Source organism: Eptesicus fuscus, chromosome 10, assembly GCF_027574615.1.
Source record: "Eptesicus fuscus isolate TK198812 chromosome 10, DD_ASM_mEF_20220401, whole genome shotgun sequence".
NCBI lineage: Eukaryota > Metazoa > Chordata > Mammalia > Chiroptera > Vespertilionidae > Eptesicus > Eptesicus fuscus.
In genome coordinates this window covers 16,314,575-16,333,472 of record NC_072482.1, presented here as the reverse complement: position 1 = coordinate 16,333,472, position 18,898 = coordinate 16,314,575, and the positions used below count along the sequence as shown (strand labels likewise).

The following is an 18,898-nucleotide window of genomic DNA, read 5'->3' as shown; positions in this document are numbered from 1 at the left end:
ACACATTTTCGTAGAGCTTCCCTGGAAATCTGGAAGAACTAGCTGTCCCTTCTTGCAGCATATTGGAAGTTCCTGACCCTGAAGCCCTGGGAGGGGACTGAACTTCTTTAGGTCTTCTCATTCTCTAACTTTTAGGCACTGCTGGGAAAGGAAATCATCGATGATTTTCATTTTCTTTCTCCTCTGAAATCACAGTGAACATCTTTCCGAGGTTTAAACCAGGGCATCCTACACCCGTCATTAGCTCCAACCCATTTGGGTTTGCCTTGGTTTCAGTTTTCTGATTTTTTTCTTTGGAGAAAGGAAAACAAGAGCTAGGGGCATTGGCCAAACAAGTCCGGCCACTCAGTGGTGAGGTTTCCAGATAAGAAGGATCTGAAGGACTTCCCATGGGCGTGAGGGAAATCGCGCACGCCATCCGGGGAAGGGGACCAGGAAATCACTTCTTGTTTTTGAAACAGCAGCAGGCTCTGTGGAATGGCTCTGTGAGGCTCGGAGCACAGGGAAGGGAGGCAACGGCAGGAGGGACACCGAGCTTGGAGGCAGCTGCCTGAGCCTCGCAATGAGTCCTGTTCGGCTCTTTCTTCAGCCGTGAGGCCTTCGAGGAGGCCGAAGGGCAAATGGCCTCCTAGTGGAAACCGGGAAGCGTTGAGGCATCTGGTGCAGCAGGAGCGGGTCTGGGGACTTCAGTGCTGGACAGGTAACAGGCATTTCTCCTCCTGGGGTCTGTCTCTCTTTGCAGCAAGACCTCAGCGACATTCCTCTTAAGGCATCTTCCAGTTATGAATCTCTTTGCCTGATTTTCTCTTTTGTAGGTTATGTGCAGCTGTGGCATGTATGTTGGATATGTACAGCTATGGCATATATATTGGATATGTACAGCTGTGACATGTATGTTGGATATGTACAGCTATGGCATATATATTGAATATGTGCATCTGTGGCATATATGTTGGATATGTGCAGCTGTGGCATATATGTTGGATATGTACAGCTGTAGCATGTACGTTGGATATGTGCAGCTGTGGCATGTATGTTGGATATGTGCAGCTGTGGCATGTATGTTGGATATGTGCAGCTGTGGCATGTACGCTGGGTATGTGCAGCTGTGGCATGTATGTAGGTAATGCATAGCTGTGGCATGTATGTTGGGAGCGTAAAGCATGCGTAGTCAAGAGCATTGTGCAGCCTGTCGATTAGGTTGAGACTGCGCTTAGGGAGACTGAGTATCAGACAATTAGCTGGGATCTTTTCAGGATTTTCTCTATAATGGAATTCTCTTCCCTGTCACCTTTTTTTTTGGTTAATTAATTTTCCTGTCTCTGCACCAGAAAATACCATAAAGGCCAGGGCATTAATAAATCAGTACTGAGCGTTTCCATGGCTGGGCAGCCATGTTGTGGTTGTGCTGACCAAGGCGACAGCTGCAGCCGCGTGTAGCCAGAGCACGGACATTCTGTCAGCTCAGTCCGGACAAGGGTGATCTCTGAAATGTTAAGAGTAAGCGCTACCTCCCACCCACTGACTGCTGGGACAGGAGTTTGCAGGCAGTCCTGGGAAGGAAGTCAGGCAGAGTGCTTGATTAAGAGCGGGCAGACTTGCCCGGAGCATTTAAGAAGGGAGGAAAAGTTCTCTGATGTGTGGTTGCTTGAACCTTGTTTTCTTATACACTGTAGAAAGCCAGGCCACGCCACTACTGCAGCTCAGTTTTTCCTGACATGATAGTTTTGGTCATTTGTTTTGAATTATACACCTAATACATGAATATTTGTACTGTAACAGAATATCTCCAACCCCCCAATATGCATTGTTTCTTCCCTTCCCCCGAATTAGATCATCAATAGTTTGCTGTGTACCTTACTAGTTAAATGACTTAGTTTCTCCCTTCCTAACTCTTAGGACAAGCCAGGGCACACAGAACAGTAAATTTTCATTGTCAAATTCATGTATTGATCCTTAAAAACATCTTCCCACTGGAAACATAAAATAATACATGGGGAGTGTGAACTACTCCTTTAACACTTAAAAAAGTTTGAAAGAGTTTTACTCATTTTTACCATTATTATTTTTGTGTTGGCTTTGGCTTTAGCAATTAATGATATTAAAAACAACTTCCCATGGATTAAACTCTAGATTTGCAAACTTGAGGTTTAGGTTTTTCTCTTGACGACAACAAAGGCAGCCTTGTTCTGGCAATGAAAGGGGAAAAAAAGAAAAGAAAGGAAAATTAACTGGAGAACAGATAGACCCCTAGATTACATGGTTGGCTCAGGGAATATAGGTGAGTGTGGGAGAGACTCAATTTTTCATTTCATGGATAATACCTGTGTTTAACAGGGGTTTATGTTTATCTCTTTCAGCCTTCTGTAAAAAATAAATAAATAAATAAATAAATAAATAAATAAATAAATAAAGGTGGCCATTGATCCCTTTTCCCCCCTTACATTGTTATGAGACAAGTGAATAAGAAAAACAGTCACTGTTAACAAGCCCATGTGGCTCATGGAAAGTACAAATAAGCCATGTCAAATCCAAGAATAATTGCAAAATACTTACAGTTGCTATTGGGTATTTTCTTGTTTTTATCAATGTTTCTCCACTCCAAACTCGAGGGTCATTGGCCCTGCTGATTTTGGACAATTGGTGCTGCCTTCTTGACCATCCTGCCTTGGTGCTTCTCCCCATCCCTGGCTGATAGGATTAATCACTCCTCCTTACTGCATAGATCCAGCCCAGACCGAGACTTCCCCTTCCCTCACCACACCACAGGTGAAGCAGCTATCTTGTTCCCATTTTATGGAATAAAAAAAGATGTTCACAGGTTGTTTGCCCAGGAACATACAAGGAATATTTCTGGGGCCCTGAGATGAGAAGAAACCCAGCTGCCTGGCTTTGGTCTGTGGTATGAGAATAAAAGTCAGGTGGGACAGAGAATTAAAGTGATAGAATTCTGGCAGCTTTGTAGCAACACGGACTCCAGTTTTGCTGGGAATCTGTAACTAGATCAGCTATTGCCTGGTCCAGGTTTGAGCCAATTTTAACACCTGCTATCTAGTCGTATCTCTGCAGAAACCTAACCCCCACCCCACCTCACCCGCCAAAAAGAACAATGCCCCGACACCTCCCAGGAGCAACTGAATCAGAATCTCTGGGGAAAGGGCATGGGCATGGGAATGGAATTATTATGTATTTTACTCTCTGAAGCGATTCATTTACGCAGCTAGGGTTGAGAACCCCTGAGTCCTAACTGTAGGAGAGAAGATGGCTAACCTGGGCAGCAAAAGCAATCCCCGTTCCGTTCCTGTGCCTGAAAGTTGGGCCAGAAGTGCCCGCCGCTGAGAGCATCATGTAGAGCAGTGGTTCTCAACCTTTCTAATGCTGCGACCCTTTAATATAGTTCCTCATGTTGTGGTGACCCCCAACCATAAAATTATTTCCGTTGCTACTTCATAACTGTAATTTTGCTACTGTTAATGAATCATAATGTAAATATCTGTGGTTTCCGATGGTCTTAGGCTCTACAGCAGCAGTTCTCAACCTGTGGGTCGCTAGCAAGGTTGCCTAAGACCACAGCTGCCTGTGAGAGTGAGGAGTTTCCCTGCTCCCAGCCAGCGCCCTGTTTCGAGTTTAGATTGAAACAGCCCCCCTGACTTCACTGCAGATACTGTGGCTCCTGTGACTTGCAGATTTTACAAAATCAGATGAAATGTTCTAGGTAAACAGGATGTGCTCTCCCAGTGCCAAGTGACCGTGGGAGGTTATAGATTTTACTCAGTGTCGCTTTAACACGTTTTGTCCTGATTCCAAGAAAAAGGGGAAAAGAAATACTAATTATGCTTTGCTGATCTGCCACTTTCTCTATTGACCTAAATATGAATAGACAATAAATCAGGGCTGCTTTTGAATCATAAAATGTGGCCCTAGAACCTCTCCGCCCCGACATTCAACATTTCTTGATATAATTTAAGTTCATCGGTGTAATTGTTGCCTCCTCTATAAAGGCACTGGGAGGCCCCTCTCAGCTTCTCTGAGGTCTCCCCCCGTCCCCCGTGCCTGTGAGTTTGGGCACAGAATAGGTGCTGCAAGAAAGGCTTGTTGGTGAAAAGTATGTGTTGGCTATGGGTACATTGTGAACTCACGAGTTAGTTACCAGCTCAGCATTTCAGCCCATATTGTATGACTCTGGTTGTGATGGTTAAAATAGTTAGAATATTGCCTATTTCTTAAAGGTAATACAACAGTAAAAATTTTTAAATCACAGCATAGTGCAGGAATCTCCATAGGAGAGACTTGCTATAGAATTAAAAAGGCAAATAATCCTTTCCTTTAAGCTTATACTCTTAATGGGAGGAAAGGCTCAGGCATTGAAAAATTTAATAACAGGCAATAATTACTGAGTGTGCTCAGTGCTCTATAAAGATGAACTCATTTAGTTATTCCAATCATCCTATACCTCAGCTGCTATTCTAATCCCTGTTTTTTAGAGAAGGGGACACAATTCTAAGTAAGGTGCTCGAGACACACACAGCTAGCAAGTAGAAGAATCAGGGTTCCAGCTCAGACAGTCTGACTTGAGTCCATGCACTCATTACCATGCTGTGCTGGAAATCCACAACAGTTCTGTAGAAAGACCTGCATGGCAGGGGCAGAGGAGTATCTGAGGAGGGAAACGCAGTATATTCCGGAGAAAGATGTATCGCTGGGAAAGAAAAGAGGCAGCATGCTCTAAAGGTGAGGAGTTCAGACTTTGGCAGCAGACTCAGCTACTTACTGTGTGACCTGCGTATGTTCTTTCATTTACCCAAACCTCAGTTTCTTCACCTGAAAAGTGGGGATAATGTAGCTCTAACAATAAAGAGTTGGAAGAATTAAATGAGCTTAGTGCATGCACAGTGCTGAGCCTAATGCCTGACACAGAACAAGGGCTTGATAAATGATAGTAATTATTGTTACTATGTAAGGTAAAGCTCAAAAAGGAGGAATAGAGCAGTCCAGTTGCCAAGAGTAGTATAGAAGAAGCTGAGAGATAGCAATCTATTCAACCAATAGTTATTATTAATACTTATGGCATATTTTGCAAAGGAAGGTACAATATAAGCTTGTGAGCAGGTCAGCCTGCTCTGTATCCAAGTGCTATGGAGGAAAATGTGGCACATCTGGGTTTACATGAGGTTGTGGTGATCATGCTTGCCAGGTAAATTGGCTCAAATATTCTCTGGGCATTTGAGATTTAATGTAGTATAGTAGCAATCTATGAAAAATAGTGCTGTACACAAATTAATCAGCCTGTGCTATGATCGGTTATAGGGCAGAGAAGAAAGGAGGGAGGGGGCCCATTGAGGAGATTCCTGCAGTCATCCAGGTGTGAGATGACAATGTCCAAACCAGTGTTGTAGCCAAGGGAAAGCAAACATCAGCAGTGAGTCATGAACAGGACTTAGTGACTGGTTTGACTTAGTGCCCCCAGTCGTGCCCTCGATTCTTATGTCTCAGGACACCTGTGGGGATTGTGAGCCAGGAAACTGGGAAGGAAGTCAGCCATTGGTAAATCTGAGCAGAGGTGGGTTAGCAGACAACACTAGGAGAGAAGGAGGCGTGTTCAGTGTTAGATGAGTTGAATTTAGATTTAGTTGGAAATAGCACAGTTGGAGAGAAGCTCCTACTACTTAGCAAAGAGATCCGGGTGGAAATACAGTTTTGGGAATTGTCACATAAATTGTTAATTGAAACAGTGGTAGTGGACAAGGTTCCTAAGAGAAAGGGTGTCAGGAGAGATAAGCCACGGATCCAGGCGAGGTTTTGGCAGGTTCACAGTGAAGCACGGGTAGAATGAGGAGGACAGAATCACAGAAGGAGGAGGGAAAGGAGCAAAAAGTGGAGCGATGAGACTCAGGAGAGGAACAGGGGTCACCGGGAAGGAGGAGGCACTACGTGGTGTCAGAAACCAATAAGAAACCAAGGAGTAGGAGGACTAGTGAAGAATGCTATTGGGTTTGTCTTTATAAAATACTCTCATAATGAAGTGAAAACTAAAGTGAGAATGTCCAGATGAAGGAAATAATGGAATGGCCATGACTTCTCAGAGTACTTCTTTCATTTTGAGTAGTGCACATACATCATTCTTAAAGTCAAACAAAATCCCTAAGAGCAAAATGAAAATTTCAGAGACATGAAGTCAGTGGTCAAGGATACCAACTCCTGGTCTCGGGGCATGGAGCAGACGAGGGCTGTGAAAGGAAGAAACAGGGAGCTAAGATGGCCCTACTAATTATTAAACAGTTGGGATATTTTAAACCATGCAGTAACTCCTGCCCTGAGCCTGGAGGATTCCCTCCACACCTCCGTTTCAGCCACCGTGGACCCTCCCACAGACCTCTCCACTGTCTAGCCCCAGGCCTCTGCTCCTGCACAGAGACAGCTCTGATTGGTTCATTATGATTATTATGAAAATACTCCAGTATTATTTTGAATCTTTTGAACAAAGAACCACCAAACTGTCAGGCTTGGCCTCACACCCAAGCCCTCTGATGCTCTCTGCAGCACTGCAGCCAGCCACAGGCTCCCCACCGAGGCAACTGGAACGCACCCCAGCATTGTTTGGCCAGGGCTGAGGGAGACCCCTCCATGGTAAATGAAAAGTAGCAAGACACATGAGATAAGATCAGAGTAAGGAACTCAGTGTTTTCATAAAGATGGCAATCTCTGCTTAAAGGTTAAAATCTTCCAGAGATTTACAACAAGGACAGAAGGATAAAAGGTTATCAAGGCTGCACACATGTGTGGTGTGTTTTGGAAAACTTGACCCCATTGTGTACAAACAAATGTCCCTCTGTAATCTGATAGCACTGAGCGACCCAACACAATGCTGCTGCAGGACCTTATTTCAAGGCAAAGGAAAATGAAATAGAAAAAACATTTCAAGGCAGGTCTTTAATTGGTATTGTGTTTCGGGTTTGCGTTAAATAAATGTTTAGCTTATAGTTCTGCATGTGTGAGGGATGAATCATCTAATTAAATAAGGTCCGCAAAGATAAGTCTATTACCTCTGCGGTTGAAAATACAGAGCTATGAAGGCAAGCTCTTAAAGTTATACTTGAGGATTTTTCATCTGTACGTCTGCAATTCAGAAGGGTGGTATTGATGACAGTCTGTCCTTATTGCAACCCTATGCCTCATGGAGATGAGCAAAGAATAATAATCACCCTAAAATTTGCAATGAAAATCCTCTTGAAATTTGGTATTATCATCCATCATTGAGAGAAACTCTGCTTTAAATTATCATCTATTAGTAGAATGGTATATGTGCATATCTATTTGCAATCTCTCCACTAATCTCTATTTTGATTCAGAAATACCTGTTTAAAACATAGCCCCTTGAGTATACGTCTATACCCTTGAAATAGGGAAATATGCCCTTGGCTTGTTTCAAAGAATATAATAACTTGTCTAGTTAGCCAGCCACAGGCCAAGGTTTAGTAAGAGGCATGGCTTCTTTTGATATTGTCCTAGTATGCAATGCAGTTAGTTCTCTAAAAGGAAAGCCATGCGTATAACTGTGTGGCATCAAGGTTAAGCAGTTTATACCTGGGATGATCCTCACTCTTTGTCTCTTCCACCTGGCAACCAGATTTCTTGAGTTTTGTGTGCTCATCACCTTCAAATTCTCACCTCTTACACTCTGCAACTTTTCCCAATATAATGTCCTCCCCCGTCACGGTAATGAGATCCTTCTTACAAAGAACATAGTATCTCTCCAAAGCCAATGGGCAGTCTCAGTCCTCCCCTTAGCAGACCTCTCAGCTCTGTCGGACATAGTCGACCACACTCTGCTCCTTGAAAACTTGACCTTCCCTGGTTCCAGCCTTTCTTCTAGCCTTGTTTCCCTCCTGCCTCTCTGGTCTCTCATTCCCAAACATCCTGACGCAATCATCTTCCTTGAACAGACCTTTGATGGTTGAAATTCTGTGGGCCTTGGTTGTAGGTCTTCTTCTCTGCTCTCTCTACTGTCTTCCTAATCAATCTTACCCACTCCTGTGATTACAATTACAAGGCTTGGCTTCGGCTCACCTTACCGGTCCCATCTCATGCAATACTCTCCTTCCTTTAGGAGTCCCAGCCACTCTGACCTGCTTACAGGAACTTGATTGTGCCACGTGTTTTCCCACTGCAGAGCCTTTGCACATGATCTTCTTTCTGCCTAGAATCTTCTCCCTCCAACCGCCCCTTTTGTTTTTAGCTCACTCCAACTAATGTTTCAGATTTCAGCTCAATTAAAGACTTCCTCTGGGATACCTTCCACAAATTCCCAAGGCTGGGTCATATTCTTCTCTTAATAGGATTGTTAGACAGTTCAGCACAGAGGTTAAAATGATGGCCTCTGGAGTTAAACTTCCAAGGTTCAAATTCTGGCTTTGCCCCTTACCAGCTGTGCAATTTAGGGCAAGTTAACCACTCTGTGGCTCAGTTAATTTGACATAATACTATAAATTAGATATTATCCTAGAATCACTTCTAGGAATTGTTGTGAGGATTAAAAATTTTGCCCTAGCTAGTTTGGCTCAGTTGATAGAGCATCAGCCTTTGGACTAAAGGTTCCCACGTTCAATTCTGGTCAAGGGCTCATGCCCGGATTGTGGGCTCAGTCCCCAGTGGGGGCGTGTAGGAGGCAGCCGATCAATGATTCTCATCATTGATGTTTCTATCTCTCTCTCCCTCTCCCTTCCTCTCTGAAATCAATAATATATATACATATATATATATACACACATATATATATATTAAAATTTCACACAGTCAGTGCTCAGATCAGTGTCTAGTACATAGTGAATGCTAAGCAAATATTAGTATTATGATTATCTTTCTTGGTAGCACTTTCACAGTCATAATTAAACAATAAACTGAGTAATCTACAGTGTGGCTCTCTGGGCTTTAATAAAGCTCATCTACTTCATTAGACTCTAAGTTTCATGGGGACAGGGACCATTCTCTTGTTTTCTGCTGTTCTCCATGCACTTAGCAAAGCACCTTGGCACTTAGTAGAATTTTATAAATATTTGTCCAGTGAATACTTGGATGAGTGGATAAATAGACTTGCTTCATATAATACTTTACAACAGTAAATATAATGTGAGGAGGAAAGGTGAGAACCTAGATAAAGTGGGTGCTTAGAGGAAGTGGGTACTGTTTATAGCTGAGCAGATTATGGGATCTATTGCCTGGGCATTGAAGAGTGGATAGAATTTGAGTATGCAGTGATTATTCTGGGGCTAAGGAGCAGGTAAAAGTAGAGATTAACAAATCATGTAAATGGCAGAATTATTTTGTTTTTGCCAAACACTGAGAAATACTTTGACAATAATAATTACTACCCCCCATTGTGACCCAAATTAATTCTCAAGTATTAGTTTTTGTAATTTTACTTTGCATGAACACTTGAACATCTCTTGCACTATTTTAAATTATGGAAAAGCAGCCAGCTTCAGTAATTAAAATATGATAGATGCTTTTTAAATATACCAGCTCTGAAAAATAAAATTCAGGCCATAGAGGGCCTTGATATGAGTGAAAGTGATTGTCTTTATTCTGAAGGCAATGGGGAGCTAAATAGAAGGTAAAAGGAGATCTGGAAAATCAACCTTGTGCTCATGTAGACAATGGGGCAGAGAGGAAAGGAATGGAAGCCATTGCAATGGTGTGCATGGCAGGCAGTGAAGGCCTAGACCGTATAGTTAGAGGTAGGTTGTCAAAGGTGGTTGGATAAATATAATAGATAGTTATGATTAGGTTCAGAAGCCTAAGTGAGGTTACACTGGATTTGAAAAATTATAAGGAATTTTAGACTCTTTGAACAGTAATAGGGCCTTCAGAGGCCAACTCTTATACCCCAATTTTGAAATCACTGAGTGCAGTCAATTCCCTGGATTTGCAGACAACAAAACAGACTCAGAGAGGTAAAGTGACTTGCCCTAAGTCACACAGTTAATTAGTGGCAAAGTGGGGCTAGAACTCATGTCTCCAGTTGCCTGGTCTAGTATAGAGAAAGTTTTCCATTTATTCTTTTTGCTATCCCACCAGGAAGATCTCATAGCCCAAATGGTACCTTTCCACAGTAGCATACACTGCTTGCTTTTTAATTTTGCCACTACCACATATCAGCTATGTGGCCTTGTAGAGTTATTCTTCCTTCTAACCTTCCATTTCCATATCTGAAAAGCAGTGATGATTTAGTGGTACCATAGGATCGCTGAGAGGGTTAAATGACATAAGCCTTGGAGAGAGCTGAGCACCATGCCTGGAGCATAGTGAGCTCCCAGTAAATGATAGGGATCATCATCATCATCATTATCATCATCACTAACAATTACTATCCACAATCCTATTATAAATAGCTTGCCTGACTCTAGAATAATAGTATTGTCTAGAATTTTAAGAATCCTTGGTTGATCTCTTGAGTTCTGACTGAGTCAGCCCACAGTTGCATTTGAGACACAAAGATCTTGCTAGGCCTTAGTTTTCTTATCTGAAAAACTAAAGTGTGTGTGTCAGGGGGTTGGGAAGCTTGAACTAGAGATGAATTCTAACTTGTCTTCCAATTCTGATGGTATGTTTTTATGCTCTGACCAGACATACCAAGAATGAATTTTTCAATTTTCATAGAACATATCCAGAATAAACAATAAATGTTAAGCAACAGACCAGAGTAAGTGACCGTGGTCACTCCAAAGCTCCCAAACATCCCCCACCCCCCATGTTTAGCGTTTTTAAAAGATAAAAAATTAAAAGAGGTAATTTAAAAAATTTTTATATGAGTTTGCTAGACTGTGTGGCTTAAATATCAGAAATTAATTTTCACACCATTCTGGAGCTTAGAATTCTAAAATCAAGGTGTTGGCAGGGTTGATTTCTTCAGAGGCCTCCCTCCTTGGCTCGTAGATGGCCATCTTCCTCTGATGTGTTCACACGGTTCTTCCTCTGGGTTTATCTGTGTCTTAATCTCCTCTTATAAGGTCACTAGTCATATTGGATTAGGGTCCACCCTAATGACCTCATTTTAGTTAATTACCTCTTTAAAGACCCTGTCTCTAAAGAAGGTCACATTCTGGGGCATTGGGATTTAGGATTTCAACACATCAATTTTGGAAGGACACAACTCAGCCCATATCAAATTCCAACTATAACCAAGCCCTTTTGTGCTTCCTGGGCATGATCTCTAATCTTTATGACAATTATGCAGAATGGGTACTGTGACCCTCGTCATTCATGTCAGGAAACTCTCGTCATTCACGCCAGGAAACTGAGGCTCAGTGGGGTTAAATGTTTGGACCCGAGTTATTAAGTGGTGGAGCTGAAATCAGAACACAAGCCTGTTTGGCGTCAAAGCTGCTGTTCTTTCCACTACAGGAGGGAGGGAATCACCTGAGCCCGGGGCCATCAAATTCATTCTCTTTCCAAGTTAGAGCTGCAATTGCTCTGCTCAGGAGAACACTGTCCTCCTGAGGACCACGCTGAGCCCATGTCACAGCTGCTCAAGGGAACTTGCACAAGTGGCTCATGAGACAGCTAAACATCACCCTTTGGGCTGTTTTGTTCCCTTTGAAACAGAGCTGCTTCTGCTTACGCTGCTTCTTTTCTGTCTGAAATTCTTTCTTTCTCCATTAGACATTGAAGTCTTGCCCATCCTTCAGGGTCTGGCTAGTGACCCTGGTCACTCCAAAGCTCATCCAATGTCCCCCTGTCCTCAACTCCTGTCATGCTTATCACGTGCACATTACAAGTCACTTTGGCCAAAGGCCAACTTGGGGGCGCATCTGACTCTGCTACCTACTAGCTGTGTGGCCCGGGTAGGTTCTGTAACCTGTCTGGGCCTTTAATATTTTCTCATCTCTGGGTTAGGATTAAAATGCCTACCTCACAGAGTTAATTGGGAGAGATAAATAAATGAGTTGACATATTTATTAGCACTGTGCCTGATATATAGTAGGCATTTAGTAAAAGTGTATCTTTCAAGCTTGCTTCCTTTTAGTTTATATTTTTTTAACTGTATGTTTCATGTCTTCCCAACAAGATTGAGAGCTTCTCGGGGGCAAGTACCAGGAGTCATTTCAATTTGTGAATGCATAGCACAATTTTGGGCCAATAAAAAGTAGCCTGTATTCGTTGGTCCAGAAGTGCCCAACACATTTGATGCTATTTGAGATATAGAACACAAGCTCACAAAAGAGGATTTCAGGCAGAGAGCAGCATAAGCAGAGGCAGCTGTCTCCATTTCAAAGGGCACAAAGCAGCCCAAAGGGTGATGGTTACCAGTCCCATGAGCCATTGGTGGCTTCTGTTATATATCTCATATAGGCTACTGGATTGCATCCATTCATCCATTTATTCATTCATCCAGTGCTGATTGATTGCCTCTTAAACGCATCCCCCTGAAGATTCTGTTTCTACATAGTTTCTTTAGTAGAAGGAGGTTGGTGATGGGAAGGACCAGGGGTGTGCAGGGAAATGTGGAAAGAGCAATGGAATGTTGACGATGTGGATCTGGAGATCTCATGTATCAGAAGCAGGTGGGGTAGACACCGACTCTCAGCTCCCACCCCCCAGAAATTCTGATTTAATTGTTCTAGGATAATATTGAAACAACAAACAAAAGAAACTCCCTAGGTGTTGGTTCTGATGCACAGCCAGGGATAAAAACCACTGACGCAGATGCTACAAAAATGCTCCAGGAAACTTCCTTCCTGGGTGGTGGTACCTGGCAAGGCTAGAGGAGGGTCCATGTGCTGGGCTGGAGCTAGGAGCAGAGCCCTGGGCTGGAGGAAACAGGGGGCGGGGGGGGGGGTGGAGTGGGGGGAATGCACCGGGCAGAGGCTGATCAAACATGAGTTATCTTTCCCCTCTTACCTTCCTAGTTCCCAAGAGGAGAGTAACAAGACTTAACTCCCCAGGGAGAGGGGCCAAGGATTGCTGGAGAGCCCGGAAGGCAGAGCTGTGTAGAGCTTAGGAAGTAAATCATTACCAGGAAGAATCCCACTACTGCCCTATTCAGAAATAGCTTGGAGTCACAATTTGATGATGACCTCACAGATGTGATCATTTTGTGAACAGCCTTTGAACTTACAAAGTACACAAACCCATTTACTCCTCTTCCTACTCCAAGTCTGGGTAGGTCCAGGCTGATGAAGCGTTTCCAAAAGAGCAGTTGATCTTAAGCACTGGCGGTTTCAAAGCTTTGGGGGAATGGTTTCCTGGCGTGTTTCAGGCCCATTTCACAATGACAGCTGCTGCAGGAGAATGTCCTTAGAGACTGCTCCAAGGAACCAGACCCTCATCCTCCCAATGCCGGCTGCCGAGAATCCCGACGACTATTCCTGGCATCTGATGTCAGGGTGCTTGACTCCCCTCTCCCTAACTCCAGGGACAGGAAAATAGAGTCAGAGGAGGCCAGGAAGTTGGTCATCACCATAGGGTTAGATCATATTTCCCAGTTTTTTCTAAGACACAGCCGGCTCACATAGGTTAGTGAGTTTTAGTACAGAATGTTCAGGACTTATCATTTTAAAAGAGAAAGAAATTGGGAGTGATATCAGATCATTTTCTCTCTCTTGCTGTTCGTCTCTGTATCTCTTAGTGGTTATCTGTCCTTAACTCCAGGAATTTGGAGTAAAGAAGAACCTCTCGGGGATTTATGACTAAGGGAGCGCTACCAAAGACACATTGCCGTGAATGTGCGATAATGCTCTTCACTTTTCGCTGGATAAATTTGGATTTTTGCCTCCATTAGCCAAGTGAAAGATCTTCTACTGCCTTTCTCACAGACAAGAATAGCTTTGAGCTGGAGGGCTAGGTAAGACAAGTGCGTCTTCAGGTTTCCCCCCACATGTAGTAGCAACCTCAAAAGCTGACCTGATCTTCGGCCAGTATCACTGCTCTGATTGGTCAGGCCCATGACGTACTGGTTGTCACATATTTTGAAATTACCTCTCTCTCAAAGGGGTGGCATTCTCCTTGCAGGTGGCGAACCCCTCACCTGTGCTGTGTGACTGATGACTGCACACAGCGGTCATCACTCTTCTGCATCCAGGGAACCCCCTCCCCACAGTGGGTCCTCCCTACTTCTCTATTTCTATTGACCTGTGATTTTGTTGTCACCAAATGCTTCCTTTAAGTAAACAATGTTGATTTAGTCAAGAGCTGTCCTGGGGAAGGCTGGGGAAGATGGGGACAGTGGACAGTAGTGGATGGTGGCCTATGCAGAAGGACAAGATGTAGCCACTTAGGGACATTATAATTCTTGCTAACTCAACGAAAGGCCAACATTGGAGAATGGTGGAAAGATATGGAGTCAGCTTGGGTCCTTCTAATACCTGAGTCCCTCCATGGGTGTCGCAAATTAAGGGAGGTTCATTAACCATTCATTTATTAAGTCTCATCCCCTGATTAACTGCCTCAGTATGGAACCAGCCAACACTAAGTTGGGGCCTGAAAAAAATTAAGTTGCCTCCTACATACTCCATTCATCATGAGAACAGTTGCTATCACCACACTGAACCAGCCTGCCCACTATCTACAAAAGCCCACATTCTTTCAACAAAGGAGAAAAAACCTCAGGTAGAGAACTGAGCAATGAGTTGCTATGATTTCCCATCAGCAGACGCATCTGATCTCAAATATCTGTTCCTGTAACCCAAATTGCAAAGCATTTTCCAAAAACCATTGAATTGCAGAATTTTAAAAATGTATTTGATTGCCAGGTTTGCCAATTGGGTCAGTTTACCAAGGCCTTATACTTCCCGCTTTTCTACTGGGGAAAAGGAAAAGGAGGCAGCTGGCAGCTGGTGATTGAAACACAATTCTCTCCGGCATGTAAGTGTTGGCAGTCATTTCTGTGTTATCTTGGCCACGGCCGCCTGGCACTCTCTGCAGCGCCTGGGCCAAGGACTGCCCTTCCTGATGGTTGCCCTCTGGATTCCACCAGCAGTCAGGGTGAAAACCACAGCAGACTGCGGCCCTGGAGCTCTTCATGGCTTTTAGTTGCATTTGAGTCTCAGAAAAGTCTGTGAGAGAATTAGAGGAGGTGTAATTATCCCCCTATCACAGATGGGGCAACTGAGACTCAGATAACCGACTTATTCAAGGAAACACAGCTAGTTTATAGTAATCCTGGATCCTAATCCCTACCCATTCCTTAGTCCAGTGCTCTTTTCAGAACACATGGACATAGGAAAGTCAGTAAGGAAAAAATTTCCACAAGGCAGTTTCTCCTGGTCCCCAGACCCATGAGATTTGGGATTCTTCCATCTGATAGTCTACTTTTTAATTGCCATAGTAAGTAATCTGGTCATCTAAAAACTTTGTTTTCATCACCATCATTTAAAAAAGATAGCTATCAAAAATCAATACATAGGCATAGCCCATGGACAATAGTTTGGGGAAGGCCTGGGGAGGGGGCGGGAGTGAGGTGGAGGGGGGGTCAGTACTTTTAACACTAAAGATAAATTTAAAAATGATAATAAAATAAAATTATAAGGAAGAGAACAAATAATAAAATAAAAGCAATAGAAAATTTGCAAGGGGCAACAAAAATCAATACATAGGATGGGGCATATTATAATGTTAATATTCTACACTACTTACTATGAGACTATAAAATGCAACTTATAATTTTATGGTTTAAGTCTAGGATTTTCCATACTATGGGAAATTTAATAAAAAATTAAATTAAAAGAAAAAAATAAGGATAGACCAGAATTGAAAATATCAGTGTTGCACATAGCAAAGGTTAAGTATTAATCTCTAATCCTTTTGTTCATATATTATGTGTACTGGATCCCAAGGTTAAAATTATTTCGTACTAAATAGTCTTTCCCTTTTTCTTATTTTCCCTCTTTTTCCTCTTTCTCTTTTCTTGTTCCTTATCTCTCTCCTTCACCATGTATAAAAAAAAGTACCCCAAAGTCTGCCACCTTTGTCCTATTTACAGGTACCATTGCCCGTCCTCCCCAACCCGCATCCTGCCTCACATTTCCTCGCCCAAAGGTCTGGAGCAGAGGCTGTTCTCAAGAGTAGATACCTTAACATACCTCCTTTCTCTGCGGAAAAGGTCCTTTGTCGTGTGACCTTTGAGATAGGGTTTGCAGGTTCTCTCCATGTTTTATAAATAACTTGCTCTCTCTCTAAACCACCACATTTCCATTTCAGGCAAAGCAACTCAAACTTGAAGAAATGAAACATCCAGGGAGAACCACATTGTGCTTCGTGATCCTTGTGATTTATTCTTCCCAAGTCACAGCGACCTGGAATATAGAGTCTATTGTTCATCCTTTGGTGAGTAAATCCATGTCTGCTGTATTTTTCCTTGTCACATTTTTCTGAGATCCTGGGAATATCACAGACGGAAATGGCTTTAAAAAATTTTAGGGTCTGTGAGAAAGTGGGGGTAAACCTAAATGGACAGTAGTGTATCTACTCATGGGTGACAACTTGTCTTGCTGTGAAATCCCCCAGTCTTCTCTTTTTAACTAAACTGCCACCCCTAGGCCTGAAGCTGTACTCTGTGAAACTGACAACAGTGACTGTAAGGCAGATTTTGAGGATTGAAAAGAATGGGTGTTCTCCAAGGATTCATCTTAACTTGAGCATCAGATTATAGCACATTTCGAAAGGTGTTCATTGTGTGTGACCATCACAGACTGGGATAGCTGAAGGGGCAGAGATATCATCAAGCTTTTTGTTGACAAATTATCCAGGTAGTTTTGTCTTTGGAAAGTTAATGGGAGTTTTTCTTAACTAAAGGGGTGATAAGTGCTGTCTTATTATTATTATTTTTTTCTTTTGGACATTATTGGGTTATTCCTTCCTTAGCTTACTCCATGTACCAGAGATAGAGTATGTTAGGGGTAATGAATCTTAGGAGATTAATGTAATTCTGTCTGTGTTTCAGCTTCTTCCTCTATAAAACAATGATAATAATGGCACTGATTTCCTATGACTGCTGGGAGACTTAAATTAGTTGATATTTATAAGCTGCCTTAGAACGGTGCCTGGCACATATTGAATACTGTAGCACTGTTTGCTATTATTATTTCTTCTACTATAGTGTTTGTTTTCCCTGCTGATTTTTTAAGAAGATATTTTAGTGCTACTCTATTTAGTCTGTTATGGCTTCATTGGTTGATTTTAGCATTGGAGATATCTCTTTTTGCCATGCTTTTAATTCGTTGTCCATCCTGTCTTTGTATTGTGTTCGCCTGATCTTTGTCCTTTATTTTTTGTTTAGCTTTTAATATATCACTTTGCTTTAATAGTTCTTTTATAAACAACATGTGTTTAAGGCTTTTTTTTTTTCCATGTAAATCAAATCTGAGTAAACCTGACTTTGATTGTGTGTATAACTTATTCACGTTAATGCCATATTTAAAATGCTTGGTCCTACTTTCAGGATTTTGTTTTATGACTTTATGTATTTCCTATTTTCTGTTTTCATGTCTTTCATCATTTCACCTAGGTTTTCTCTATCTTTTTATTTTTTTATTTTTATGTCTCTCATGACTTGGGCGGTATACTTTGTGTGCAGAGTGTGACCCTGACGATTTTGTGCAGCAGTGTGCGCATATATGGTACAGAGGGAGATGCTTACAGTTCCTGTGGATTCACAGGGTCAGTGCAGAGCTCTAGTTACCCCAGGCCTGTGGGGAGAAAGCCAAAGCATGAGGGGATCACAGCAATGGGGTTAGCTTTACCTCTGCTCCAGGGTCCTAGTGCCCTCCCATTGTGCTAGGTTGGCCCTCATTGCAGAGGCCCTAACAAAGCCTCTCCATCTGCCTGGTGGCCCAGGCTGTTAGGGGATAATCCCCTCACCTCCAAGAGCTGCTAGTAGAATTTGAACTTGATCTTCCTGGAAGGTCCCCTCCCTCTAAAAGCACCCCCCCTACTTTCTCACTAGATCTGCATTCAAGATATAATATCTTCATACAGCCCAAAGGCCAAAGACCCCTATAGGAGAGGTACACTTGAGCCCTTCTTATCAGCTTACTTTGTTCTAAGCTGCTACCCAGCTTCCTTGGCTGGCCTTCTATCATGTTAAATGCATAGTGATGAGCTTTAAAAAACCCCACAATTATAGCTTTTGAAATAAAATTCACCATTTTGACAATTTTTAAGTGTGTAGTTCAGTACTGTTAAATATACTCACATGGTCATGCAACCAATCTGCAGAACTTTTTCATTTTGCAAAACTGAAAATCTATACCTTATAAATGGCAGCTCCCCATTGTCCCCTTCCCTCAGCACCTGGCAACCACTGTTCTACTTCCTGTCTCTATAATTTTGACTATTCTAAGCACTTCCTATAAGTGGAATTGCACAGTATTTGTCTTTTGATGACTGGCTTATTTCACCTAGCATAATGTCCTAAAAATGTATCTATGTGATAATATGCATCAGAATTTCCTTCCTTTCTTAAGACCGAATAATGATCCACTGACTTATATTTACTTTTTCTTTATTCCTGTATCCATCAATGGGTTGCTTTCACCTCTTGGTCATTGTGAATTAAGCTGCTATAAACATGGGTGTGCAAATAGGGGTGGTGGGCTTTTGAGGTGGATGATGTACTTTCTCAAACTTCAATGTGCACATGAATTCACCTGGGGACCTTCTTAAAAAGCAGATTTCAACTCAGGAAGGCTGGGGTGGGGCCCCGGATGTTGCATTTCTGACAAGTTGCACTTACCCCTGTCCCAGGGAGCACACTTTCAGCAGCAAGGCTGTCCACTCTCAACTGTGGCCTCAGCCCTGAGTCTGAAGCCCAGCTCTGACCCTCACTAGCTTTGGAAAGAGTCACTTTTCTTTATCTCCCTTAACCCGTTTCCCCTACATGATATGAGAATAAATAGTATCTCCT

The 18,898-nt window shown here is 42.6% G+C and overlaps 1 protein-coding gene across 1 annotated transcript in view; it reads left to right on the top strand.

Moving 5' to 3' along the window:
* The first annotated feature begins 691 nt into the window (after window positions 1-691).
* Window positions 692-18,898, top strand: part of ADGRF5 (adhesion G protein-coupled receptor F5) — a 70,652-nt gene continuing 52,445 nt past the window's right edge. The window contains exons 1-2 of the mRNA XM_054722436.1: window positions 692-700; window positions 16,195-16,320. Coding sequence (XP_054578411.1) covers window positions 16,219-16,320 — 102 coding nt within the window. The 5' untranslated portion in view covers window positions 692-700; window positions 16,195-16,218. The remainder of the gene's footprint in view (window positions 701-16,194; window positions 16,321-18,898) is intronic.